At 45.7% G+C, this 27,492-nt stretch overlaps 2 protein-coding genes across 13 annotated transcripts in view; one reads left to right on the top strand and one right to left on the bottom strand.

The window, feature by feature from the left end:
- The first annotated feature begins 171 nt into the window (after nucleotides 1–171).
- CABYR (calcium binding tyrosine phosphorylation regulated) lies at nucleotides 172–18,000 on the top strand. 6 transcript variants are annotated; one of them, XM_082698708.1, is made up of 6 exons: nucleotides 189–597; nucleotides 2,742–2,914; nucleotides 3,013–3,066; nucleotides 12,361–13,617; nucleotides 15,915–16,518; nucleotides 17,912–18,000. In XM_082698708.1, the coding sequence occupies exons 2-5, from the start codon at nucleotides 2,767–2,769 to the stop codon at nucleotides 16,511–16,513; spliced, it is 2,058 nt and encodes a 685-aa protein (XP_082554834.1). In that variant the 5' UTR covers nucleotides 189–597; nucleotides 2,742–2,766; the 3' UTR covers nucleotides 16,514–16,518; nucleotides 17,912–18,000. The 6 variants fall into 6 exon arrangements, with proteins under 6 accessions (XP_082554837.1, XP_082554834.1, XP_082554835.1 ...); XM_082698709.1 differs by having other exon boundaries at nucleotides 202–292; nucleotides 12,364–13,617; XM_082698712.1 differs by having other exon boundaries at nucleotides 202–292; nucleotides 12,361–12,711.
- Nucleotides 18,001–18,273: 273 nt separating this feature from the next.
- The window catches only part of OSBPL1A (oxysterol binding protein like 1A), a 227,998-nt gene continuing 218,779 nt past the window's right edge, over nucleotides 18,274–27,492 (bottom strand). For all 7 annotated transcript variants that reach the window (XM_082698700.1, XM_082698701.1, XM_082698702.1 and 4 more), the window contains 5 exons: nucleotides 27,179–27,305; nucleotides 25,263–25,379; nucleotides 24,590–24,713; nucleotides 23,276–23,366; nucleotides 18,274–19,465 (listed from right to left, as the gene is read on the bottom strand). In XM_082698700.1, coding sequence (XP_082554826.1) covers nucleotides 19,363–19,465; nucleotides 23,276–23,366; nucleotides 24,590–24,713; nucleotides 25,263–25,379; nucleotides 27,179–27,305 — 562 coding nt within the window. In that variant the 3' untranslated portion in view covers nucleotides 18,274–19,362. The remainder of the gene's footprint in view (nucleotides 19,466–23,275; nucleotides 23,367–24,589; nucleotides 24,714–25,262; nucleotides 25,380–27,178; nucleotides 27,306–27,492) is intronic.

The raw sequence follows: 27,492 nt of genomic DNA, 5'->3' as shown, positions 1-27,492 counted from the left end.
CTACGCCCGTTCGTATTCTGTCAGAAAACGCGAGGCGAATCCGCGGCTAGGCTCTCAGAGTTCCAGCCTTTGTTCCCTTCGGCTCCCCTTCGGCGTCCCCATTGGCTGGGAGCACTCAGGCTCCGCCTCCTTCCCTGGGAGCTGGAGCCCTCGGAGGGAGGGAGGGGCTTTGTGACGCACGGCCTGACGTCAGCAGGGATATAAAAGCTCCGCAGGGAGCTCGGGCTCCTACAGGAGCCGCCGGCAAGGGGGCAACGAGGAAGCTCTTTAGAGCACAGCCGGAAAGGAGAAGGTGGGACGAATCTGGAGAAAAGGCCCCCCCACGGTGTGGCCAGGAGGCAGTTAGGCTCTCGGGGCGCCTGCGCAGTGGGCTCGGTGGACAGTTCTTCCAGTGTGGGGGAAGGCGGAGGGCCTCCGGAAGGGGAGCCCGGTGGGGAAGGGCAGCCCAACCGGCGAGTGTGGCGGAGGTGCCGGATCTGGGCGGAGAGTCTGCCACCTGCACCTCCAGAGCTAGAGGACGCGGAACCGGACCCGCTCTCCATTTCGGTGCCCTTGTCACCAAACAAATCCAACGGCAAACCGAGCCCAGACCCTGGCGTAGGTCCTGAGCGAATGAGTGATGTGTCCTGTTGAACGTTTACAGTGGCCCCGAAGCCCCCACTCCCTCGTCCTCTGCCTCCTGCTCAGGCGTTAGCGCTGGGGGGATGGGTAAACTGGGAGCTCATGGTTCAGCATGGGGGTCGGGGTCCTAAAACTGGTATTTGACAAACATTTTTTTAAAGGAGAGTTGTGGGAACAGTGAGGCGGTCACTGTTCAGCGTTCTTCAGTGTAGGTGTGTGTGAGTACCCGTTGATGTAAGCTTGCTTCCTTTCCCAGTCAGTATTTCTCAACTTGCTCAGGAAGGTTTTTTGCATGGGACTGTGTTGTAGGATGCTCGGCGGCATCCCAGGTCCCAGAGTCTGGTGTGGGTGTGGGCGCGGCTAGCACCTGCGCTGAGAACCAGTAGGATCACTGTACGGCCATTCTCTCCATGGTTGGTGACGTCAGCTGCTCACTGCCTGCAGGAAGGGTGTTTCGGTAGCTCAACCACGGCTGTTCGTAAGCCACGTTTCCAAACACGACTTACCTACCCTCACTGGAGTGCCAAGGGTGTACTTGAAAAAATCATACACGTACACACAAATAGAATATAAGTATATACATGGATCATACATAAAATTACTGCCTATGTCCCTTGACGTTTAGCATGTGGGCTTGCCAAAGCTGCGTCAGTAGTTTTTTTAAAAGATGGTTTAATTTCGTAAAGGTCCCGTTGACTTACTCTAAGAGTAGGTTTTCATTAAAGGATTCAGTACACTTAATGATATCCTCAAAGGGTTTGCTTTGGCCAATAGAGATTCATTTTCTCCCCTGACCTTTGGGAAGACAAAATGCGCTTTTAAATATTCAGCATTTTGCTATGACACATTACTTTTTATTAGAGGTTGGCTCCTTGTATAATTGCTGTAACTGTGCAGCTTAGCCCCATGAAACTCATTACTCTCTTTATTGTAGGGATGTTGTTGACATGATTCATTATCTCACAGTATTCTCCCCTTTATAAATAAGGACCCATAGGAGAAATTTCTCCTGGGTTTCAGTGTTCACAGTACCTGTGATTCACCCAGGCAGCTGATTTGGTTTTTTTTATCTCAGGAAAGACCGATCATTTAACCAACTGTTTCCTATTTTGTAATGTCTGTTGGGTAGTTCAAGGGCTGATCTGACACTCCCATCTCTATGAAAGTGTAGAGCCTATGGCTTGTCTTGGGATATAACCTTACCTGTAGCTTCATCATATCTTTTCTACCATAATTTGCCCTTACCACTGAACTCATTTCCTTAAATAATTTTGTTCTTTTATAAACCTTAAATCATTTTCTACAATGAAACAATACACACACATACACACACACACACACTGACACACAGATTAGAATGGCAACCTCTGCAACTCCTGAGCATTGCAGGTTAGACTATGCAATACCCTTGGCACCACTTAAAATCCAGAAAGGGTGGAGGAGGGGGAATGAGGGGAAGACAAGGGCAGAGGTTAAGGGAGGATATGAGAAAGAGAGGCATATGGCGGTGGGTGGCATGATACCACAAGTAACATTCCTATTCTGATTAGTGTTAAGGCAAAATTAAATTTAAAGCTAAAAACTGTATATTGAAAGCTAATTGATGTGTCCAGGGGTAGATTTAGAAAAAGGAGGCAAAAGAGATTTTCTTGTAGAAAAACCCTATTCTACAATTGTATTTGATGAAGGCACAGAAAAGCCAGTGCCCCTATGTAGTTTTGAAGGATCTTGTGTATACACAGACATATGACCTTAACTTATCTTTCTGGAAATTCTGTACAAAATATTTACTGAATTTTACAGGAACAAGTTTTGTTTGGTTGCTTGATTTTTCCTTCTTTGTTTTTAGTATGATCCTAGAGTTCTTGGCAGGGCTTTTCTCATGGGTTTCCTTAATAGTACCATATCACTCATCTGCACATAATCTACTGGGTGTGTGTGTGTGTGTGTGTGTGTGTGTAATTAGCTCATTTTTGTTAGCTAGACAAATGCCTAGAGGTTAAACTCAAGCTAACAATTTCAATAGGAGATAGGTTTATTCTTAGAAACTACAGTTATCTCATGAATATTTCAGTAAAAAATATATATATACTATAAGACTTTGTTTTTCTTCATTATAGTTGAGATTACAGACATCCTGCCAAAATGATTTCTTCAAAGCCCAGACTTGTCGTACCTTATGGCCTCAAGACTCTGCTTGAAGGAGTCAGCAGAGCCGTTCTCAAAACCAATCCACCAAACATCACCCAGTTCGCAGCAGTTTATTTTAAAGAACTTATTGTGTTTAGAGAAGGTTTGTTACTCCTTTAGATTATATACGTGTTGCTTTGAAAAGGAAGGCATTTTAAATGGGCATTTTATGTATCTAATTTCCTGTATTTATTCCTTCAGGGAATACTTCTCTGGATATAAAAGATCTTGTTAAACAATTTCATCAGATTAAAGGTAAGTAACACAAATGTTAACAGTTGACTAATCCTAGTTATAAATTATTGCATCATTACCACCATATGTTTAAGAATGGTGCCCATAAATATTTTTTGTTAAATCACTCTGATGTTTTGAAAAATAAACCATCCATGTGATTATTTAATTATTTGATCCATTTTTTAAAAATCTGGAGATAAGTCTGGAGGATTTTAAATCTTTAAAAGACAAAAATAGGAAAGACTCAACCTTCAAACCATTTGGTACAATGAGACCTCAAACAGTGTGGATAAGCTATGAGTGAAACCCTTTTCTTTCTTTTTTTTTAAAGATTTTTTTTTTTTTTTAATTTGACAGAGATCACAAGCAGGCAGAGAGGCAGGCAGAGAGAGAGGAGGAAGCAGGCTCCCTGCTGAGCAGAGCCCGATGTGGGGCTCAATCCCAGGACCCTGAGATCATGACCTGAGCCGAAGGCAGAGGCTTTAATCCACTGAGCCACCAGGGCGCCCTGAAACCCTTTTCAATGCCCCCATCTTAAAGGAAGTACACTGAACTTTGAAGAAAATTGGATGTTGTAGTAATAAAGACTAAATGATAATGAGATATACTATATAGGAAAGTTGTATAAACATTCTTCTTGGAAGATTTTATTAAACAAACATCCTTTTTTCTTTTTTCCTCCCTGTGATAGGTTACCTGCAGTCCAGTTGGAGGGCAGGGGATCAATTAGGTGTTACTGACCACCTTTTCTGTTCTAAGAGTCTCTAGATAGTGAAAAGAAGTTTTTCCTAGAAAGTGTCTTCTCCAGCCATCTCTGTGGCTTAGGGCGATCCCTCTGCTTAGAAGAGAAGTTGTGTTTTATGTGTGTATGTGTAAATGCCTATGTAAACATGACAGCATGAAATTGCATTGACAGAAGAGCAATGAAAAAAAAAGGCGGGGTGCCTGGGTGGCTCAGTGGGTTAAAGCCTCTGCCTTCAGCTCAGGTCCTGGGATCGAGCCCCACATTGGGCTCAGCAAGGAGCCTGCTTCCTCCTCTCTCTGCCTACTTGTGATCTCTGCCTGTCATGTAAATAAATAAAATCTTAAAAAAAAAAAAAAAGAAGAAAAGGAAATTTTAAAAAAAGAGGCAAAGTTGACATGGTGGGAGGATCAAAGCAAAGGGGATACATCGGTCATCCCAAGGACAGGCACACACATCTAAAAGAATGGTAAGAAGCAGCTTTTGGCAGAATTTTGTGGGGAAAACAGATTTGTGGTCAGTGAGGGAAATAAGGAAATAGTTTTTGCTCCATTTGCTAGCCAATATTTTGGAATGACTGTAAAGAAAAGGTAGGATCAGGTGAGGCTGAGCTACTTTTATACTCTGCCAGTTTGGTGATGCCAATACATAACCTAGTCAAGCTAGGGAGAAGTCAGGAGTAGAACCTAGGAAAATGTAAAAAACGAGGATTTGGATCTACAGTGAAAGATATACTCCCAACAGAACAAGACTAAAACCAGCAAAGAATCAGCATTTGTGAAGGGGCAGGAAAAGTGAAGCGCTGTGGTTCTGGAATATTTGCTCTCGAGTCTGACCGCTTCCCTGCAGGGTCCTGATGGCATCTCAGCTTACCATGGGATGCAGGTCTGGGCTTTGCTTGCCACCAGCAGGATTCAGACAAGTGCTAGAACACGGACCATTCTCCCCTTCCCTATCAGGCTGGTTTCTCGAGAAGTCAAGGTAATGGCAGGCTTGTACTCATGCCCTCTACACCAGGAGCTATGTTTGAGAGCCTTAGGAGTAAGCAGGCTTCCTATGTTTGAGAAGGATGGTAAAGTTGGTGAATCTTTATGAGGGGAGGTAATTAACTGGTAGCTTTTGAGACAGATTTGTTTACTGAGAAACTTACCCACCATTCAGTTTAGCGAGTGGACTAAACTAATGTGGATTAGTTTAATTAACAGACTGGGCTGATGGGATAGCTATACTTCACGTAGAGGTAAGAAGAGGGAAGTAAATGCTTTTCTCCTCCAGTAACTACAGATACCAAGGCAATTTACATAACATGCAAATAATCCTAAAAGTGAGTTCACTGTATGGCTGTAGAGACAGATTGCTCTTGGGTAGTAGAATAAAATGAACATTGTGTGTTCCAGTTTACCAGGGAGATGAGAAGGTAACATGAAGGTATGACTAGAAAACATAGAGCTCTTTGTTACTATCTAAAACAAGTTTGGCTCATTTATCTGACTTTTATTGTCCTATTAACTGATTTCATATTGGCAAAGCATCCATTAACTTAGGTTGTATCATAGATCCTGCACGATTCCATCTGCATCCAGGAAAGCATCACTTGGGGCTAAAGAGGGACTATCTACGGATATACATCTTAAGGTTTCCATTTGGTAGGGCATTTCCTCCGGAGTGACATCCTCCTATCTTCCAAATGGTTTAATTCCTCAACTGCTATTCCTGTGGGAATGCCAAGCAAATTTGCTGCATGGTGGTTTAGTTCTCTGCAAGGAAAATGTGAATAGAACAAGTGGCATCTTTTCCTTTTTTTTTTTTTTTTTTTTTTTGTTTAAGATTTTATTTATTCATTTGGCAGACAAGAGATCACAAGCAGGCAGAGAGGCAGGCAGAGAGAGAGGAAGGAAGCAGGCTCCCTGCTGAGCAGAGAGCCCAAAGCAGGGCTCAATCCCAGGACCCTGAGATCATGACCTGAGCCGAAGGCAGAGGCTTTAATCCACTGAGCCACCCACGTGCCCCACATCTTTTCCTTTAAATACACTTCCCTTATGTGGATCCCGGTGCCAGGTATGGACGGTGGGGCCTGTAAGATCCTACATGCTCTGCTGGTCCCAGGGATTGTGGCTCTCCCAGGCTTTCCATGATTTGTAATATGGGAACATGGACCATTCTTTGAGGACTATGTCAGTTGACCCTCATTCTTTCTGGTCTTTCAGTCTTTTCAGCATGAGAGGATCAGGTATTAGCATTTGGTAAGGTGGGGCAGAGTCTCACATTCATCCCTGGTGCATTTGTCCCCATTTAACTCCCAGGTATTAGACATGAGCATGAAAGACATTTGTTTTATATCCACAGTACATCCCTGCACATATCATTTGTTTTATTTGAACACTTCATCCTGGATTTTTCTCGGAAGGAAGCCCATATTTGGCAGGCTTCTTTATAGGACCAGTAGTGTTTACCCGTCTCCCCTGCGCCTTTAAAAACTCATGTAAACTCAGGTAATGGAAGAGGGAGGAGGAAAAGAACCAGACATGAGAGCAAACTTTTCTTCTCTGTTCTTTCATCGCTTCCACCATTTTCCAGAGCCTAGGACCTTTAGGATGGTCCTTGGCTCTGTCCGGGATCCCTTGTGGCATATGCCTATTTCCAAAGCAGTTCATGCTGCAGAACACTACTGTGGATCCTCTTGTTTTTCTGCAGTTGGATGAAACAGATCTCACTACCATGTGAATCAGTGAAAGTGCCCCTGTTTTTTCAGCCTTCTCAGGAGAGTTTCTTCATTAAATAGTACTGAATCATTAACTGAGGGGATTTTTTAAAAATTTATTTATTTATTTATTTATTTGACAGACAAAGATCATAAGTAGGCAGAGAGAGGAGGAAGCAGATTCCCTGCTGGGCAGAGAGCCCAATGTGGGGCTCAATCCCAGGACCCTGGGATCATGACCTGAGCCGAAGGCAGAGGCTTAACCCACTGAGCCACCCAGGTGCCCCTAACTGAGGGAATTTTAGAAACTCAGGTGATCTTTTAAGGCAAAAGAATTTTCTCTTAAGTTCTACCACTTACTACGTCACAGGTAGGAAAAGAAGGGAAAGAGGAATGGAATTAGCAAGTACAGGCATACCTTGGAGATACTGTGGGTTCAGGTCCAGATCACCAGAAAGCGAATCACCATAAAGCGAATATTGCACTAACGCCAGTTAAATGAACTCTTTTGGTTTTCTAGTGCCTATAGAAGTTATGTTTATACTATAGTCAAGTGTGCAATAACATGTCTAAAAAAGAAACCAGTGTACATATCTTAATTAAAAAAATACTTTATTGCTAAAAAATGCTAACTACCATCTGAGCTTCCAGAGAGATGCCTTGATGTTGGCGGCTGCTGACTGATCAGGGTGGTGGTTTCTGAAGGTTGGGGTGTCTGTGGCAGTTTCTTAAAAAAAAGTCTTGAGTGAAGTCTGCTGCACTGAATGGCTCTGGACTAGGCTTTGGCTTAAGGGAACGTTGTGGCTGGTTTGGCCTATCCAGACCACTCAGACCTTCTCCATCTCAGTAGTAAGGCTGTTTTGCTTATCATTTGTGTGTTCACTTTCAGTTTTCCTTAAAGAACTTTTCCTTTGCATTCACAACTTCTCTAACTGGTTGGCATAAGAGGCCTCGCTTTTGGCCTGTCTCAATTTTCAAATGCCTTCCTCACTAAGCTTAATCATTTCTAGCTTTTGATTTAATATGCGAGACATGTGGCTCTCTCTTCCTTTCACTTGAACACTTAGAGGCCATTATAGGGTTATTCTTTGGCCTAATTTCAGTATTGTTGTTTCTGGGAATTAGGGAGGTTCCAGGGGAGGGAGAAAGATGGAGGAACAGCCAGTCATCCTAGATTGACATAGGGCTGCCACAAAGCTTCAATCTGTAGCAGGGGAAAAAGGTGTATTTGTGAAGTAAAATGAAGTGAGATATTTTGTCCTAGGTCCTTAAATATATTTTGTCAATCAAGGCAACTTTATAAGGTAACATCATTACAATTTTACGTAGAAATCTGATGCTTGGGCATGATTAAAAAAACATATAAGCTTCTAAAAATTAATTGCCAGGTTAGGATCGAAACTTAGATCTTCCTAGCAGCATAACTCATACTCTTTCCATAGTAAATAACATTCTCTGATCCCTCTGGAAAAACTTTAAATTCTTGAACTGAAAGTGGAGAGGGACTTCAGCTCCCTTTCCCCATAGTATCTCCTCTTCCACTTCCTCTGGGGTCACTTTCTTGTGTAGAGCCTGAGGCCAGATTGTGCTAGTTCTCACTTTTTCACCACTCTGTGAGAAGAGGGCAGTGGTTTCCCCATGTGGAGTGGCAGATGAGATCTCAACACTCACCTTCCATCCCCTTCAGCTTTACTGAGTCTAGTTTTTAGTATCAGCCCTCTCCTGCTCCCAACAAAGGCAGGAAATAGCTAACTCTTTGGAAGAATCAAGAAAGCCTAGCCCAACTGAGTTAATCTGTTAACTTTTTTTTTTGTTTTTTTTTTTTAAGATTTTGTTTCTTTGAGAGAGACAGATAGTGACAGAGATAGTAAGAGAGAGCACAAGTGGGGAGAGGGAGCCTGATGTGAGGCTCTATCTCAGGGCCCTGGGAACATGACCCAGGCTGAAGGCAGACACTTAACCCACTGAGCCACCCAGGTGCCCCAACCCATTAACTTTTCTTACTGATCCTGGACATTCTTGGTTTGGCCATAAAATAGTAATTATAATCACACACTGCTGCTGATCATTGGGCCCAATTTCAATTTCTATGCAGCACCATAGCAGCTATGCATACCATTAAATGTCTTATTCATTCATATTAAATATTCATAATGTTTTTAGTTTAATTCTTAAGCCAAATTCTATTTTTATACATTATTTTCACAGTTGGTTATACATACTTGTGGCCATTCTCTCTTATTAAATAAATGAGAAATGTATCAATTTCAGAACAATCTATACTAAATTTTGTGAAGCTCCGGTGCTACTCTGCACTTTCCTGGGCATTTTTTTTTTTTTTTTTAATGTAAGGCTATACCGATTCCCTAAGCAGGGATGTACTGTGCCAGAATGGTCCTTTGTATTTCTTGAAGTCTCATATTTGCCTAGACAGGGTGGTGATTTGTACACAGATAAGAATTTCATTAAGTTTAAAAAACGTTCAAATAATTATCTGGTTGTGATACTGGGAGGGGGACTGGGGTGTTTTATGCTTTTCCATTGTGGTAAGATTAATCAATTGGGGAATAGTCCATACTAAAGAAGAACAATAAATCATGGACCCAGTCGATGGTATTGTCAAGAGTTGGGGTCAGATTGGCAGCCTAGGACAGAAATACAGGATTAGGAGTAAGAGAGGAAGCAGATATAGCAGACCAGGAAAATGAGGACAAGGGGGTCAGGGACACTAGGACACAAGAGTCAGTACGGGCAGGAAGAACATCTTGGACCTGAGCAGCTAACTGTAGCTCTCTGCTGTCCAGGAACGTTGGCAGTGCCCTGTTGTTCACAAAATCCAAACCCTTCAGTGTCACAGGGATAATTCTGAAAAACATTCAGCTAGTGTACATTGATTTCAGATAGCCTGCCATTGTTCTTCTTCGCTCCGTGCATCTCTACCCATTGATGTGTTCATTTGCTTTAGGGGAAAATGCAAATACAGTTTGGAAGCCATTTTACTCAGTAGTGAGTTTCCAAAGTTCATAGTAAAAAACACTTTGGAGTTTTTCAGGAGCCTGTTTTCGTTGAGGGAAGATTTTCTTGGAATTTGCAGAGCTGACTTTTAAGAGCCCAAGATACCAGAATCAAGTCTTTATTTTATATATGCCATAGGATATAAGCTCCTTTCCAGCTGCGAAGGGTCGGGAAACAGGAAGTCCTTCCTGGCGTGGGACTGTGGTCCAGGGCGTGGGCAGTGGACATGAAGTGCTAGCTGAGACTGGAAGTTGTTGTAAGGAAGATGGGGGAGAATCTCTGACTGGAATTCTCTAAAATCCGAACGTAAGGCTTATGCTTTGCTTTCCCGGGTGCCTCTCAGAGCAGCTGCATGGTGAGTGTGACACTGCGTCTAACATAACCCGTGCTCCGTTCAGCAGCCACACTGTAATCGTCATGCTCAGATGTTCAGTCCGTAATTACTGAAAGAATAAATTTGAAGCTGTAGATTAGAAATCATGGAGGGGCTGTCTCAGCTGGGCCAGAGGTAAGATGTCTGGTGTCCCAGGGCCCGCATGTGGCTGGTAGTTGTCCAGCTGTGTCCCAGTGGTCCCCGAGTGCTGACTAGCAGGGAATCGGGCTGGGTCATAGCGAAGTTACTCGCCACGCCAGCAGAGAGCTGCAGCACGTAATGTTCACGCTGGGGCTAAATAAAAACTGGCAGCTGGGCCTCTGATGCTAAAGAGGAACAAATTAAATTAGGAAAGGGATCTCCCAGGAAATAACAAGCCACATTTCCCACAAAGTGGAAATCCTTCAGCGAATACGGCCAAGTCCGGGACTAACCCGCGGGGCCCAAGCAGTAGGAGTGGTGGCTCTCCTCAAGGCCACCAAGAGTCGGCGAAGAGCAACATGGATCAGAACCAGCGCTTACTCCAGCATTTTGTTTCCTTCTTTAGAAGTGGCAGAACCTTTGCTAAGTACTAAGTACCCCTAAAAGGCTGACTTAATTAGCCAAAAGAGACTAAGTATTTTTAATGTTTTAGTATTTTTAACCTAGATCAGGTACATTTTACCATTTGGAAACAAGCATTTTAATGCAAATAGAGAAAGTAAAGTAATGCTTTCTGACATGTCTGTCACAGTGTGTAAATTTTGATCCCTTTCCAAGACCAGGCCGTGCAAAGAAAGCGCTCTGCGATCTGAACCCTCCTACCTTTGCCATCATCTCCCTCTCCATGCACCAGACAGCCCGTTACTGCCCGATTTTTGGTTTATGCTACTTCCTTCTCCAGGAGCTGCCATGTACCTTTCAAATCCCACCTATCTGTAAAGCCCAGTTCGTTATTTTATTTAACAAATCTTTAAATTCCTGCCCATTGCCAGACACTGAGCTAGGTGAAAGTCAGTGGAGGGAGAGAGATTTCAGCTTCAGCCATGACGGAGGGGCTGCTGGCACACTTAGCCTCCTATCCTCAACCATCATAAAAGCTGGAGCAATTCTATAAAACAAAGTCCAGTGCCTGGATCCCTGGGAGATGAGATTCACAGAAAGTGAGCCCCCTCATCACCCTAGCAGCATTTTCCAATTTCTTATACCAGGAAAGCGAAGCCAAGCACAGAGTGGAAGTGCGTCTGGGAAGAGAAAATGGAGCAGCAGAGTTTGGGGCTACTACTATGGCTGGGATTTGGGCAACAAAGTATCAGAGAGGGGGTGTTTGCAGGGAAGGATCCCCCAAGTCTGCAAATCCACTTCCTTTGGGTTGCTGGCCAACTCTTGAGCTGCCTGTGTGTGGAGGATGGCTTGAGGCTTAGCAGGGAAAAGCTGGCAGGAGAATAGACGCTGAGGGGATATCAGAAGTGGGGTGCTGCCGGGGGCAGTGGGCTTGGGCCCAGCCGATATGAAGAGGCTTGTGAGGCCCTGATATGCAATGAGAGCCCAAGAAGGTCACAGCCGAGGAATACAGACTGTGCAAGGAGTAAGAACAAAGCTGAAACACACCCACTTTCTGCCTTTCCTGCCGATTTCATTGGGATATGAGGGAAATGCTTCCCCAAGCGAAAACCCTTAGTAGAACAAGCAGCTGTGAAAGCATGCGATAAGGAAGGGGTGTGGGGGACAGGAAGGTGCTGAGCAGAGGAAAGGGTTCCCCTAACCTAGGAGTTCTTCTAGGTCATTAGCTGTCTCGACCTCCCAAGCCAGGGGAATGCCCTCATGCCTGAGGAGTCGCTGCAGCCACTGATGGATCCAGAGTTCTCTTTCTGCCTCTCTGGGTCAGTTCGACTTTAGCTGCTGCGTTATCACACCTTACCAGCAAGTGCTACCATTTTTAGGTTAGACTAGATGACGTTTCCTAATGTCAAAATATTTTATAGGCCCCATTGTCCCATTCACTATTAAATTCTATATAATACCAGTTTTCTTACATTGAGGACTGCCTTTATTGACATGACAGTATTTGTTTCATTAAGAACCCATTATGTCAGCTGAAGATTAGATCACTTACTGGTCAGGTGGGACCCCCTGCCCTCACCCCCTACACCCCCCAGAACACTTGGGTTTTGTGTAGGAGTTTGGATCAGGAGCTTTACCCATGGAGGTTTCTAGCTTCCTTAGTTCTAGGCAGTTGCGATGACCAGCTGAAGGTGGTACTTGCTTCCTCGTTTTGTCACTGTGCTACACAGAATTACTGATTTTGGAGACGAACTGAGGTGTCTTCTGAGCGGGTAAGGACAGGGAAGTTTACGCACCCATTCTAAATGACAGATGCTGGGAAACTGAGCAAAACTCCTCCGTGCTTGTGTGTATTGACAACCGAGTGTTCAACCTGTTACTGCTTTAAAATCGGGGTGGGGAGGGACATCTGCTTATTAACCCATGTGGCTTTTTTAGTAGAGAAGTGGTCAGAAGGAACGACACAAGAGAAGAAAGCAGAATGTATGAAAGAAAAGGAAGAAACATCTATAGTTTCCCAAGAACCTACACGGATGGAGAAATCCACGGACACAGAAGAGGACAATATCACTGGACCACTGTTTATGAACAAAACCACTCAGTTCCCATCAGTTCACTCGGAGGTGCCCCAGGAGCCCGAGGAGACACCTGAAGCAGCTCGTGGTTCCACTTCGAAACTGTCTACCCCTAAGATGACGACCCCACCGTCATCACCACCTCCGGCAGCTGTGTCACCAGAGTTCGCTTACATCCCAGCAGACCCAGCTCAGTTTGCTGCTCAGATGTTAGGTAAAGTTGCATCTGTTCATTCTGATCAGTCTGACGTGTTAATGGTGGACGTGGCCACGAGTATGCCTGTGTTTTCCGACGAGGCGCTGAGCTCAGAGGCTGTCGAAGATGCTGGGGCGGCCACTCCTGCTGCGTGTTCTGCAGAGGGGTCAGTCCTTCAGGTTCTGAGCCAAACAGCTGTCCGTGTAGATTTGGGTTCTAAACCTAAAGACGATGAAGCTGAACCAGCAGCGGCTTCCTCCTTCCCCTTGCAGGATGAACAAGAACCTCCTGCTTACGACCAAGCTCCCGAGGTCCCTTTGCAGGCCGATATTGAGGTCACCTCCTTCGTTCACATATCATCTATCTATAACAATGAGCCTGTGATTGAAGGAGTCGCTTACGTGGAGCAAATACCAGAAAACATAGTTATCCCTTTTACTGATCGCATTGCTTCTCTTAAAGAACATGAGCCACCACTTAGTCCCATACCTGTAGCCCTTGCCACGGGCATGTCTGAGAAAGCTGTGCGTTCTGTAAAACAGCTGGAGGAGGATAATTCCTCAGTCCATATGGAGGCAGAAGCAACAGTTCTGCTCCCTGACACCTCTTTGGAAGGTCAGCCTGCACAGCTCCTGGAGGCAGAGGGCTCCACCCAAGCAGTAGGCTCTGAAAAACCTCTGCGCGTTGCAATGGAGTTCACTGCCCTAGTCCCTGGCAACCCTGGGCAGGAGTCCTGGGGAAACTCTGCAGCCCAGGAGATGGAGGTCCAACTCGTGCTCTCCGGGGAAGCTGCCACAGCAGTGCTCTCGGCTGCGCAGGGAAGGGCAGCGGGTGGTGCCCCCCCTCCTCCTCCAGAAGGTCTTACTGAGCCAGACCCTGAACCACAGCGGGAAGCAGCACTTGAACAAGGTTTGACGGAGCCAGGTAAGAAAATCAGGTACTTACAACATTACCGATTATATTTTCAGGTGACCTCTGTATTGCAGGTAACCACGGACGTGGGCTCCCTCCAGGTTGGTCAAAAGGCTCGATTTTCAATAGGTTTTAAGATGGCAAAACTCCGTTAGGGCTTTGTTGTACTTGAGATTTTACTCTTATGAGATGAGTGATTTTAAAGTGACATCCCCCAGCCTGGCCTCCGAGTTGGGTCACCGAGCACTTTTGGACATGGCCCACGGAGTGAAAAACCCGAGTCAGGCACAAAATCTGGGATCTGGATCTGCTGTTGCAGATGTCGGCCAGGGGCTGTTGGTCTGAAATTGCTCACTTGTGAGTGTAAACTCCAACCACACAACGCCGTCCAAGGTGTGGCCCGTGGCCCGTGAGAGACATGGTGGTGTGTCGCCCCTGCTTTCGCCCTGCAGTTGGAGGCCTCTGCAAGAGGGTGCGGGGAGCCTGCGGGACCCTGCCTCTCTGCCAGGGGGCTCCTGCAGCCACAGGGGCAGCTCCAGAGCTGGACAGACAGGACGGTTCAGCCACACTTCTGTCCCACGGGTGAGTGCAGAGGCGGCGGCAGCAGAAAGGCTGGCCATCCGTTTGAGCCGCTAAGAGGACTGGTCTCCTCCCTTCAGCTCCCCCAACATGTGTGAAAATCCCCACCGCGAGCTGTGCTGCTGGCCATCACCTGGGCTTGCCTGTGACACAGACATGGCTTGATCTCTCCCTCCGTCTAACTATGGACTTGGGTCTGCCCTCTCCCGCCTCCACCCCTTGAGGGCTAGATGGAGCTGACTTCCCCGCTCCCTTTTGCAGAAGTCCTCTTCCACACTGACTCTTCCCAGAGCCGGAAAGGTCAAGTGTTACCAAAGCAGGTGTTTTGGGATCAAATTCTGTCTGGCAGTATGACGGGGATCTGCACCACTGAAAAGGTTGAGGGCAGCATTGGGAGCTTGCATGCAGGACAGGCACAACCCTTGTGGCGGGAGCAGCAGTGACACCCCAAGTCCGGCTCCCCAGTGCCTTGCCCTTTTTCTAAAGCACCACATGGAGCCTGCAAATGGAAGGCTAGCTTGTACGTGTTTTCTAACTGGCTTGCAGAAGGATCCATTGACCGCATCTGAAGCCACTGAAAACTCACCAGCTTAATCATGTGCATAGTGTTCTGTTCTTTTCTGGGGAAGAAAAGCTGTACCAGGGATATGAGGCCCCGTGTTCAAACAGGGAACGCAGTACAATTTGGGTCCGATACCACCTCTCCCTCAGGAAGAAGTTTCACCTCCATCCCATCTTCTAGGACTTAGTTCTCCAAGACCGTACAGTCTTCATTAGGCCAGTTAAACTTGCCGTCATAGATGCTGTGGTATTAAGCAGATGGATGGCACTCCCAGACGTCTTTATTTCCCCTTAAAGAGCCCTTCTGGGACCAACACACCTTTTCCTGCCACCTAGCACCTATGATTTCTTTCTTTTTTTTTTTTTTTTTAAGATTTTATTTATTTATCAGAGAGAGAAGGGGAGAGAGCGAGCACAGGCAGACAGAATGGCAGGCAGAGGCAGAGGGAGAAGCAGGCTCCCTGCCGAGCAAGGAGCCCGATAAGGGACTCGATCCCAGGACGCTGGGATCATAACCTGAGCCGAAGGCAGCCGCTTAACCAACTGAGCCACCCAGGTGTCCCGCACCTATGATTTCAAGCCTGGCCTAAAGGGGGTGCTCTCTGGGGTTCTGAGTCCTAGATTCTGTGATGTCCTGAGTGTGGTGACCAATTAATGTGAGATTATGGGGCCTGTCAAGGGCCAGAGATAAGTGATAATGTGACCAAAAGTGGAGGCCCCGTGTGGACTTCTTTAGTAAAGAAAAACTCACTATGCAGGTGCATTAACGCTTTGTCACTGGCTTCACATACACTTCAATCGATTCTTTTGGTAAAGCCCCAAGTGTGGATGCTCCACGCCCTGCGTGCAGGCGCTGTGGTGGCCATGTCTCAAGCTGGTGGCTCTGGGACCGGCGGTTTCGGATGAGCTCGCAGCTTCAGCCACAACTCGAGTGCCCCTGCCACCTGCTAGCACGACCCTGTTCTCACTTTCCAGTGGTAGAGAGCCTCACGTCTTTCACATTACCAAACATGATTTAGCCCTCTCTATAGCATGCTTTATGGCACATGTTACTATGAGAGCTGTTTGTTTATATGTAAAGAAAATTTACAAAGACATTTCTGTGCATAGTGCCGGATCCAGAGACTGACCTTTAATGCCTGCAAATTTTTTTTTTTTTTTTTTTTTAGCCATAGCAGCAAGCGAAGCAGGACAACCACCACCATACTCTAACATGTGGACCCTTTATTGTCTAACTGATATGAATCAGCAAAGTCGCCCATCACCGCCACCTGCACCTGGGCCTTTCCCCCAAGCAACCCTCTATTTATCCAATCCTAAGGATCCACAGTTTCTGCAGCAGCCACCGAAAGTTACTTCTCCAACTTACGTGATGATGGACGACAGTAAGAAGACCAGTGCCCCACCTTTTATTTTAGTAGGCTCGAATGTTCAGGAAGCTCAGGACTGGAAACCTCTTCCTGGACATGCTGTTGTTTCTCAGTCAGATGCCTTGAAGAGATACGCTGCAGTCCAAGTACCCATTGCTGTTCCTGCAGATCAGAAATTCCAGAAACATACCCCAAATCCCCAGAATGGTAGTCCTCCTCCAAGTGGACAAGATGTCCCCAGGCCACAAAGCCCAGTTTTTCTTTCTGTTGCATTCCCAGTAGAAGATGTAGCCAAAAAAGGTTCAGGATCTGGTGACAAACGTACTCCCTTTGGAAGTTACGGTATTGCTGGAGAAATAACCGTGACTACTGCCCATGTTCGCAGAGCAGAAACCTAAAACTGGTAGGTGACTCTTCCTACCAAAATATGTGGGCCTTAACATACTAGTACTTTCATTTGTTGACCTGGAGATAGAGGTATTTACAGAAATTGAATTGAGATATGCAAAGAGTTGGGGCATACTCAAATGTGATGTGGTTATTATCTCCCAAGTTCATTACCCTGGATTACTAAGAAATGCAGAGTAGGTGCGCTGCACCATGATGACTCACATAGAGGACTCAGGGCCCAAGACCTGAACCAATCCACTCAATCACCTTTGAATACCTGGTTCTTCAGCTAGCCCCATGGAAGATGCTAAGAAGGGATGGCTTTACAAGAAAAAAGATATTAGGTAGGAATTTTGTATAACTGCAGGTGAAGGGGTGGGTCGGGGCAGGGGCCAGATGCAAGCACTAGGGCCAATTGGAGAGAGGGGTGACAGGTCAGAGATGCGGTGGAGCTACTTGTCACTGTAGGAGGCTTGTTCCTTGGAGAGTGAAGATTTACAGACTGGGCAGGCTAGAAAATAGCTGAAGGACCTAAACAACTGACAAGAACTCGATCAGACCATTTACTCACAAATCATCTTTAAGTTCTTCACTCCACTAGTACCTTCTGTCCCATGCTCGTCCCACCTTCCCTGTGTTTGGGCAGAGCCTGGCCTAGATCTACCCCCTCAATGTGGGAACAGACAGAGAACTCATGATACCATGTGAAGCACAGTAAGGGCAACAATGACCCTCTTTTATTAGGGTGTTCAGGCCCGGATGTCATCTGACCCCTGAGGCCCAAGAAGGAACCAGCCTTGCAGAGAGCCTAAAGACCAGGGCTAGGGCAGGAAAGAGCAGACTCAGACATACCAAGGAGGCCAAAATAAAATTGGTGGGGAGGAGCTGGGGACGGCACCTAAGAGGACCATGATTCAGGGCCCCGGATCCGAAGGACAGACACTGGGGTTGATAGTTCAACAGGAAGTCAGAAGAATGACAAACCTAGAAGGCAAGAGGAGGTCACTAGAGGAAGCAGGGAGACAAGATAATACAATGCAAGGTCAAAGCCATACACCAAAGAGTTGATACTTCACTGGGAATTTCATGCTGAATACCCCACAGGCAAAAGCTAGATTTCCTTCACAGGCAGGTCCAAGTACCACAGTGACAGTATTTCAGGAGATTACTCTTATCAAATCTTAGGTCTATGTGCCCTTCTCATTCACCCCCTTTGTAGACTTTCAGTGGAATAGTCAGAATGGCTGTTTTTAGCATGAAATGCTGGGCTATAGCAGTGCAAATTACCGCTACATGATTAGATAAGACTTTAGGAAGGGGAGGGTAGACCTCACATTTCTGTCATGCCACTCATTTTACATGTTCCGTTTCGTGATTAAACAACTCACTGTTTACATTCCTAACAGATGCTGGATACGATGCCGTTTGAGCCAACGTTCAAGGTGGAGTCTGCCACCGAGCGTACTTTGTCAATAAACTTCCTGCAAGCATAAAACCCTGCGCTCTTATTTGTAACTTAGGACAATCGATTACAAAAGACCTTAAATCTTTTCAGACTTGTGGAGCCTTGAAAACAACTCCACTCTATTAGCAGAGCTACAGGGCTTTCTAGGCCGGTCTCCCCACCCTCCCCGCACCTTCCCGCCCCAGACGACCAGTACTACAGAGTGTGCAAGCTGCTGGGCAGGCTCCAGGCCCCGCAGAGGGTGGCACAGGGCCGGCTTGGTAAGGACACTCTGGGACTGCGGATCAGAGTAAGAAACCACGCTTTATGGGAACATTCTAAAGCCTTTATTTAGCATCAGGTAGATTATTTCATTATAACACTTGTTAACTTCAAGACAGCAATTAAAATAATTTACTGGCAGCTACCTAAAGCCCCTTGGAGCAAGATCTCAGTCTGGGGTTGGGTGGATAAATACCTAAGATTAATGTACCCCAATTAAAGGGGCAAAACTACTGTACAGTAGGTCTCCATACATATTTTAAGTACATGGGTGCCTTGCAAACTTGAAATGCACAAGACCTCCTTTTATATAGTTTGGTACTTATAATACATGAGTGCAACTTAATGTCTCTGGTGGCATTTGCCACAAAGTCGAAGCATTTAAAAAGGTTTGTCATTATGTAATGAGATGATTAGAATCTATTTCTAGGGCATTTTTGTGTATTGCTAGATTTTATACAAATTTTCAATTCAAACACCTTTTAATTCTAAGGACCCAGATTACAGAAAATTATAAAAGTAAATTTAGAGAAATAAGTGAAATACCTTTTCCAGTTCAAATCAGGAACACCTGTTCTGAATATTCAGGTACTTTTTCTTTTCCGATGTGGGAAGGGGGAAACTGGAGAGGATTAGTATGAAGAAAAGCCATCTTTTAAACATAATCTTTACAAAATGACATAACCTTCTCTGCATTTGAGCACATAAACATTGTATAGAAGAGTTCTAAACATTTCAAAGTTACATCTAAAACATTCAAGCATGACGGCATAAAAATATTCAAAATAACTTGATTTGGGATTACTATATAATTCCATAAAGCTGAAGTTACAGTTGGGTATAAACCTTCCATAAATATGGCAACAACAACCATAAAAAGCATTATTCTCCACACTGTTTCTCTTACCTCTATAAAACAGTATTTCAAATCAGTAAGTCTATTTGGATAGCAAAATTACCCATTTTTCCTGTCATCACCAATATCACCTTATGCCCTATATTTGTTGGGTGAAATGCAAGTTATGAGCGGGTTTTTTGTTTTCTTAAAAGATGAGTAGAAACCAAGGAATTTAAAAACATAGGTTTAAGACTTATTTGTAGATTAGCCAAACGCCCTGACTTGTCTGCACTTTAATAAATGTCAGGCAAATTGAAGTAGTTTCTGTCCCAGTAGCTGCCCGAGTAAAGCCAGTCCTGTGCTCCATTGTAGGGGTTAGGACCTTGATGGAACCACCTGTTTAAAGAGAAAGGACAAGATTGACGGGTGGGAATCATTTAAAGGGCTCCTGCACTAGCGCCTACACTAGTGCCTGCAGCGTTTCCCCTCACTCTTGAGTTAGGGATTTCCAAGGAGACTTTTAAAGAAGTCCTGCCATTTTTAGAGAGCACCTAGGTAGAGTAATATTCCAAAAGATGTAGCGACATCACACAAAAGGTCTACGGATTTTTCCAAAGCATTTGGCAGAGTACTCAGCAGAAGTAGAACCTTCTGTATAGTAGGGGTGTAAGAACAAATCTATTGGTCTGATGGTCCTCTAGCCCCATCCCTTATCTTCCACCAGAAGGCATTTTTGGGGGAAGGAATTAGGAAAAGGAAATGAACCTCTACAATATACCTATAGTACGGGATTCAGAGTTAATGCCCTTAAACTCAAAGAGGGAGTGGAATGTCAGAGAAGCTAAATAACTTGTGCAAGCTAATAACTGGTATCAAACTTAAATTTGATTTTAAACTCCATGATTTTTAAATATATTGTGCTACACCGAATCCACTGAAATTACTCCTAATCTTCCTGGGTCTCCATTTTCCTCATGCTAATACAGCTTCTTAGGTCTCACCTCTCGGTTAAAATCCCGATTGGTCTTTAATCCTGCATAGAGATGCTTTAATCATTTCCTTGCCCTTTAAAATACCACCTATTTCCCACAGTCACAGCTCCCTTCAGGCTAGGGAAATGTAAAATTACTTGCCCCCAAAAAGTTCACAATTAAATTTGTGTCATATTTTTTCTAAGTATGATTTTGGTTTTAGAGTAACACTGAAAAAGTTTCACAGGTCTTTCTAAAAAAAAAAAAAAAATGTAAGAAGCAATTTAACTATTAAAATGAGTTTAGATATGTTTGGTAATTCCCCAATGCTCCTATTATCCCTACAGCAGCACAAAACGCTCTGAGAGGGAAAAAAAAGCTTCAGATCAGGCAGATTCCTTGAAGGATCACATGATAAATGCCCATTAGACCACATTTCCTAGAATATTAATATCTAAATTCTCTATTTAGATTTTGGGACCTTTTCCCAATTAGAAAATTTAAGTCTACTTTAAATGATCAGGATATATCAGATCTGGTTAACCAGACTGAAAGTATATTTAAAAACCATTACTTGGGGCCTGGGTGGCTCAATGGGTTAAGCCTCTGCCTTCGGCTCAGGTCTTGATCTCAGGGTCCTGGGATGGAGCCCTGCATCGGAGGGGGGGGCTCTGCTCAGCGGGGAGCCTGCTCCCCCCACCTCCCTCTGCCTGCCTTCCATCTGCCTACTTGTGATTTCTCTGTCAAATAAAATCTTTAAAAAATAATAAAATGAAAAAATTTAAAAAATTATTTGTCAAAGTCAAAATTCTGTCTAATAATATAAGGTATATAGTTATACTCCTTTCAGTCCCCAAAGTCCAAGCAGTAATAGCACTTTTGTAGTTAAGCTTAGCAAAGTCAAGCGTTTCAGAAAAGAAGACACCTCAAACTCAAGGTAATAAAACATAATTAAGAAAATGAACCAAGCCTCAGGTCATGTGCCACGGCGTAGACAAAGTTCTCTAAAGACCATGTCTGCAACCGCAGCCTCTCTTTGGAGGGCGTGTGCCCTCGGAGGGAGCCCAAACACTGCACTAGAGGAGAGCACCGCAGAGCTGATGGTCTGATGCACAGGACCAGAGTTTCCTTCAACTGCTAGTTCTCCTAATTTTGAGCACTGGTGTCTGGAAACCTCTGCTGTTATCATCCTACACCTCCCAAATACACAAAGTCCAGGGGATTTGTCTTTCTAAACTCACATTTGAGACAATCACCAGTAACAGGAAGAGGAGCGTAAGATTTCCCTGCCACCACCTTTTATTCAGGATCTTGGGTCTCCAGAGTCTGTGGGCCCGCGTCAGTGAAACAGCAGACTATCAAGTGTGAATTCTGCGCGTTGCTCAGACTATCGGGGAGACACACCGCCAACATTCCTGCCTCAACACGTCACCTGCCTCTCCCCACCCCCACCCGCCGCCACTTCACATCCTGTCCCTCACCTGTCCCTCCACTCCCTCCGCGTACCTGACCCGGTGAGGAGCCCTCTAGGAAAACAGCTCAGGATTATAAGCAGCCATTTTCAGATGCAGGGACTGTCATTACAGCCTGAAAAAGTCTGGAGCCTATACTCTCTTCGGGTGCCTCCTCCGTTAGCGGAATACCAGCTACGAGTGTGGAGGAATTTAGGACAGATTCTAACAGGTCTCTGGGTCTGATTTCTCTGAAGGCCAGTTAGCTCTAATGAGCAGAAAACATTCCTACACAAACTGCCCTGCCTCACTTCCAGCTGAACCATGCCACTCAAACACGTCATCAATCCTGAGAAGAACCCAGTCAGAGAACGTGAACTCCCCTTACAAAAGAGCTCAAAGCAGATGCTTTTGACAAAGAGCCAGTAGGATCATTTCAAAACCACGTATATTCACACAGGCACAAAGGAGCGCCGGTGGAGGAGAGGCCTGAGGTGGTGACTCAGGGCGGCACCTGGTCTGGCTTTCAGGCTGCCACACCGCTGTCTGGAGCCCACTGCTCTCCGAACACTAAGACTCTGATAGTAAAAATTCCTAGTAGACTTTGCACTTACTTTGTACACCTGAAAATGTGACCAGAAAAATACAGGAGCTAATAATTAGAAATATGATACAAAAGTGGGCTTCTGCAAAAGAGATGAGAAAAAATGATAAAATGAATCCAATCTTTTCAAGGGGATCGGAGGGGAGCTTGTAGCTTTGCCTGAAGGACTGATGGCGGTGGAGGCTCCAGTCACAGGGCTTGGGCTCGCTAGCTGTGTGTCCTCAAGCAAATCCCCAAAACGAAATACATCAGCATTTGTTTTCCTCTGAACAACGCAGGGATTTCCGGACCACTTTCAAACAGTATTCCACAGAGGTCTAGCAAGCCTGGGTCCATACAGAATGGGAGAAGGGGAGGGCCGGCCGTGTCCTGACCACCCCCGAGCCCCACCGCAGCAGCTCTGCCCCCATGAGTTCTGTATTTGCAGATTCTTTATGCGCTCACTGGCAAAAGAGATTTTTAATGCTAACCAAGCCCCAAAACCACAAGATGAGATGAAATCTAAGGTCATTTCCAATTGCAATTAAGTTTTCCTAAGATGCAAAAGGGCTATCAAATAATGTCTGAATGCTTGCAAAAGTATGTCCCTATAGCCTCTACAATTTATTTAATGACTTTGAATTACAATGGTTTCTACTATGTGATATAAATTTAGAAAATGCTTTTATCCTATTCCTGTTTACAAGTGATTCTATTATTCAGTAAAGTCACTATGTAACTCCTGACTCTTAAAAAAACAAAATTTCCAAAACTAAGAAATTTTGTGGCCCACTTTCTATTTCTGAATGGAATCCAAGATGTTACTTTATACAACTCCTATTTCAGGTGCATGTCAAATCCCCTGTGTTTGGAAGAGTAATGGCAACGGATACACATAGTAGCAAATGGTTTTGAACCTATTTTCATGCCCCAATGTGTCATTCTGGATTTTACTTTCCTTTCCCTCTTACAACAAGAAAAAGACAGGACTTCACCAGACATGGAAGGCAGACGGTTTGCTTAAACCACTCACCTACAATAATCATGCAGGAATATTTAAACCTTAATTTCCGAATAGCCCTTTTCCTTTGTCACACATGCAAGTCTTGCAGCTCGAGTACCCGGGGAACCAGCTGTTCACTCCAGGCCTGGGAAAGTGCTGCAGCCCCACGCCGGCCCCGCCCCGCACAGCCGCACGCACCTCGTTTTCCAGTCCTCCTCCGACTTGGACCTGTTCTTGCGGGCTGCTCTTTGCTTTTCCTCCAGTCGTTTTTTTTCTTCACTAGCTTGATCTAAGGTACAAACATGGGTGGAAACCAGTCATCCTGTAGGTCGAGACTGTCAGGCTCAGTAATGCTACAGATAAGCGTCACCCACATGCATTCACACGAGTTCTCTGTTTTATTAGAAAACCAACATTACGTTAAAATGTTAACACGGACCCAAGGTAGGAAGAGGCAGAGCTGGCACTCAAGGCCTAGTCGTCTCCTTCTACAGTCTCACCCTGAACAACCTCTGTATTTACCAAAGAACCTGATTATTCTTTTTTGAAGATTTATTTATTTATTTGACAGATCATAAGTAGGCAGAGGGGCAGGCAGAGAGAGAGGGAAGCAGGCTCCCTGATGAGCAGAGAGCCCGATACGGGGCTCGATCCCAGGACCCTGAGATCAAGACCTGAGCCGAAGGCAGAGGCTTAATCCACTGAGCCACCCAGGTGCCCCAACCCTGCTTATTCTTAAGGCCAAAAAAATTATGTTAAGCTTCAGTGAAAAATTGGGTGGAAAAACTGAATAAATGTGAAATTTTTCTTAATCCTTGGTGAGACCTCACAGAGCTCCTTCATGTTGCGTCATAAGAAATTCAAACAGTTTTTCAAAATCCGGGCGCACTGTCTCACTGATCCTGATCACTCAAAGGGAGCACCAAGGTACTGAGACAGGGACTCTCGACCTCAGTGTCCCCACACCTCACGCCACCGGATTCTCTGTGAGGCCGTCCCAGGCGCTGGAGGACGTCTGGCAGCATCCCAGCTCCGACCACCAGATGCGGCAGCAGTTCCCCAGCCATGAAACTCTCCAGACACGGCCACATGTCCCCTGGGGGTAAGAATGGCTTCCCTTTTGAGAACCACTGAATTAGAAGAAATGTAACACCAGCTAAAAATGTCATAATTAACCAAGGCCACGCTCTTTTTTGAGGTTCACAAGGTAGTACTTAAGTTCTGAAATAATACAGTGAACTAATTAGTATACAGTTTCAAGTTGATAATGATGCTATTCTTTTCTCAAATTCCCCTCTGACACTTAAGATCTGTCTCTGGCCATATGGAGTATATTAAATTGTCAGGGAGGATCACTGAAATAATGAATCTAAATGTAAGCTACAAATTTAGATGGAATTTTAATTAAAACGATCTCCCAGAGAGAGACGACAAATACTTGTACCACAAGATGCAAACACTCATGAAACTCCTTCCCCCCAAGGGAGGCTTCACCATGACGGCTCGCGTTACCTATCTCTCCGTTCTCCATGGCTCTGATGTCAGGCCGCAACCTGCAGTCTGTCTTCGGAATCACACCCTCCATGTCCTTATCTACTTCATTCAAAACCATTGCAAAGCTAGTAAAATTATACATCTGAAAGGCAGCAAAATGTCTGAATTAACATGTAGCAAGGCATAACGCACCCTGAGAACCCCTGAAGACAGCAGGACTTGACAATGACCTCCCTCCGTCTTGTGGGGACAACCACCAGCCTTCTCAGACCGCCCGGCTAATGTTCTCAGTGAGGTCTGAACCACCCATGAGTGTTCGTCTGAGAGAGATCTCAGAGCAGGCCACACAGATAAGTATCCTCTGTCCCCGTCAACCTGAAGTAGAACTATAAGCAAAAGCAACATTCTTTTTGTACGTCATTAAAATCCGTACTTGCTGGATCTGGGGGGCTCAAGCCTCAAGTGTCTGCATCACCCCGTGTGCGCTGACAGCCAGTCTTACTCCTCAGTTATTCCCGAAGAAGCCTCCCAGAGTTGCACCCCGACAGACGCCAGCAGGGATGGCCAGCGCGGGGCACGGGCTCTTGGGAACAAGGGACCGGGCGTGCGGGAGCCCGCGGAGGCACAGCCTCGGGGACACAGAGCCAGGGACAGAGTGCAGGGGGCTTCCCTTCGCGGAGCGCGGTCTCACCTGGGCAGAATTGGGAGGCCGAGGGGCTATTCGCCACAGGAGAACACTGCCAGGGATCACAAACACGCTTTCAGAATCTGGCATCGGCATCTCGTCCGACTCCTCAGAAGTGCTCACCTACAAGAGCCGACAGACCGACCCGATTACAGCAGCTGAGGAAGGACCCGCCCGCAAGCTGCGCAGCAGCCCCTGCGTCCACGCTGCTGATGATGGTCATCACCGCTCTTTACTACAGGGTCTTTGTGTTTTTAAAGCCTTTTTTTTTTTCTTAAAGACAAAATAACTCAGTGGAATGTTAACTGGGCAGTGAACTACATGTAGCAATGACACAAAACCAGTAGGGTCAGCAAATGTGGAACCACTGGGTGAGCTGCTTCAGTGAACATACAGTTTACAGAACCACGGCAGGGAGGCGACAGCGCCACAGCGACAAGCCTGCCGCAGCATCCGAATGCACACAGGGACCTCGGGAGCCAACAGCAGCTCTGCGCACACAGACAAGGGGCCTGGACAAGGAGTGAATGGGGGGGAGGCTCTCTCTTTCTCTCTCAGGGGGAAGGCCACTTGTCTACAAAGACTGACCAGGATGACAGGACAAGAGGGACATTTCCTGGGACTTCGCCAACTCTGTAAGGGGGCGGACACCACGTGTGTGGGTGAGGTTGTCATTGCCAGGGTGGCCTTGCACTGGCCGGTGAAGCTGTCAGGAGCTTGTGTCAGGCTCCCAGCACCCTGGCACGTGTCCTTCTTGGGGCCCGTCTGTTCTGTCCCCGCCGCAGGGCAGGGTCGGTGCACCTGCCCCCAGAAGGGAAAGCAGGCAGGCGAGGGGTGTGCGGGGAGATGCGGGGAAGGAGCCAGACCCGGGCAGAGTAGCGTGTTTGCAGGAGTTTAATAAAAGTTTTAATAAAACTTTCCTTTGCTTCAGGACCCTGGTTCACTTGATTTACAAAGGAAGCCCCTCATAAATATGCCTATTTTTAAAGACAAGCTGGCTTCTCAGGGGAGCCGGGAGGCCAGGCGGCTGGGCCGGAGGAGCTTCACTCTGAGCAGAGTACCCCGTGCTCCTTATAACAGTCAACTCGCTTCACATACTATGTCCTATTATGATCCCCATTTTACAAATGAAGGTGCTGAAGGTGCCAGAGTGAAGGAGGGAAACCTGAGACTCTCCCCCATCAATGGTGGAGAGGATTCCTTCCAACTGTTTGTGTACTTAACCACGGTGCCAGCTCCTGGGGAGTAACCAGCCCACAGATACCTCCTGTCCCAACAGGAGCCCCTGCCCCGCCCCCCCACGCCCCTGCACAGGGCAGAAGGACAGCGGTGCGCTCAGTACGAGGCTCCCCAGGGCCTGCGGCAGGTGGCCATGAGCCTCGCATGTGCAGAGCCAACGGTCTCACGGAGGTTGCACCAGCAATGACCCCCGCACTGTGCTGCTCTTCAGTTCGGTGGTGTAGACACAAGAGAGCGCGAGCACGCAACAAAACAGCTAACAGGTGTGAAAATGTAGGAAACAATTTGGGAGGCAGTTTTAAACACTCAACTGATCTCAGCTTCTAAGGCAGGTAAACACAAAGGAAGAGATCATTTGTCCAAGGAGAACCCCCATTTCCCAACATGAAGTGACTCCAATCACCAAGCCCCTGCACACAGCTACGGAAGTGGCAGGCGCCCAGGTCTGTGGAAGGTCAAGGCAAACAGTCCTACCAGGGCTGTTTGTTACAAAGATTCAAGGCTGCAATGCAACTATATCTCAATTAAATAAAGATGATGCAGGCAGAAAAATTATGTGCATTAGCAACAAGTTTAAAAAAAAAAAGTTTAAACTATGACCCATAACAGGCCACCTCTAAAAGCATTAGTACAAATTCAAGAGCCCAGTGATTCCTTCCACACTGCCTTAACAGGGTGTTCACCTGTTTGCTGTTTTTCTTCTCTTCGGTATTTTTCTTATCATTTTTTTTGTAGGCATCAAAAGTGGCCGGGTCAACACTGTATAAACATTCAGTCCATTTCCCATAGAGGGCACAGAGCTTCTTTTTGCTGTCAAGAGAAATTGACATTCAGCCAACAATTAAACCAGTGTTTTGCTGTAATCGAATCTTACTATGAAGATGCTTATGAATCAGATTCTTTAAAGAAACACATTTCCTTAGAAGAAAAAATTTTCAACTCACTGAACTGCTTGTTTCTTAGGTTATGGCAGATTTTAATACTGACATTTTATTTA

Source organism: Mustela nivalis (assembly GCF_964662115.1).
Source record: "Mustela nivalis genome assembly, chromosome: 14".
NCBI classification, from domain to species: Eukaryota; Metazoa; Chordata; class Mammalia; order Carnivora; family Mustelidae; genus Mustela; species Mustela nivalis.
The sequence above is the reverse complement of the archived record's forward strand: the minus strand, read 5'-3'. Positions and strand labels throughout refer to the sequence as shown.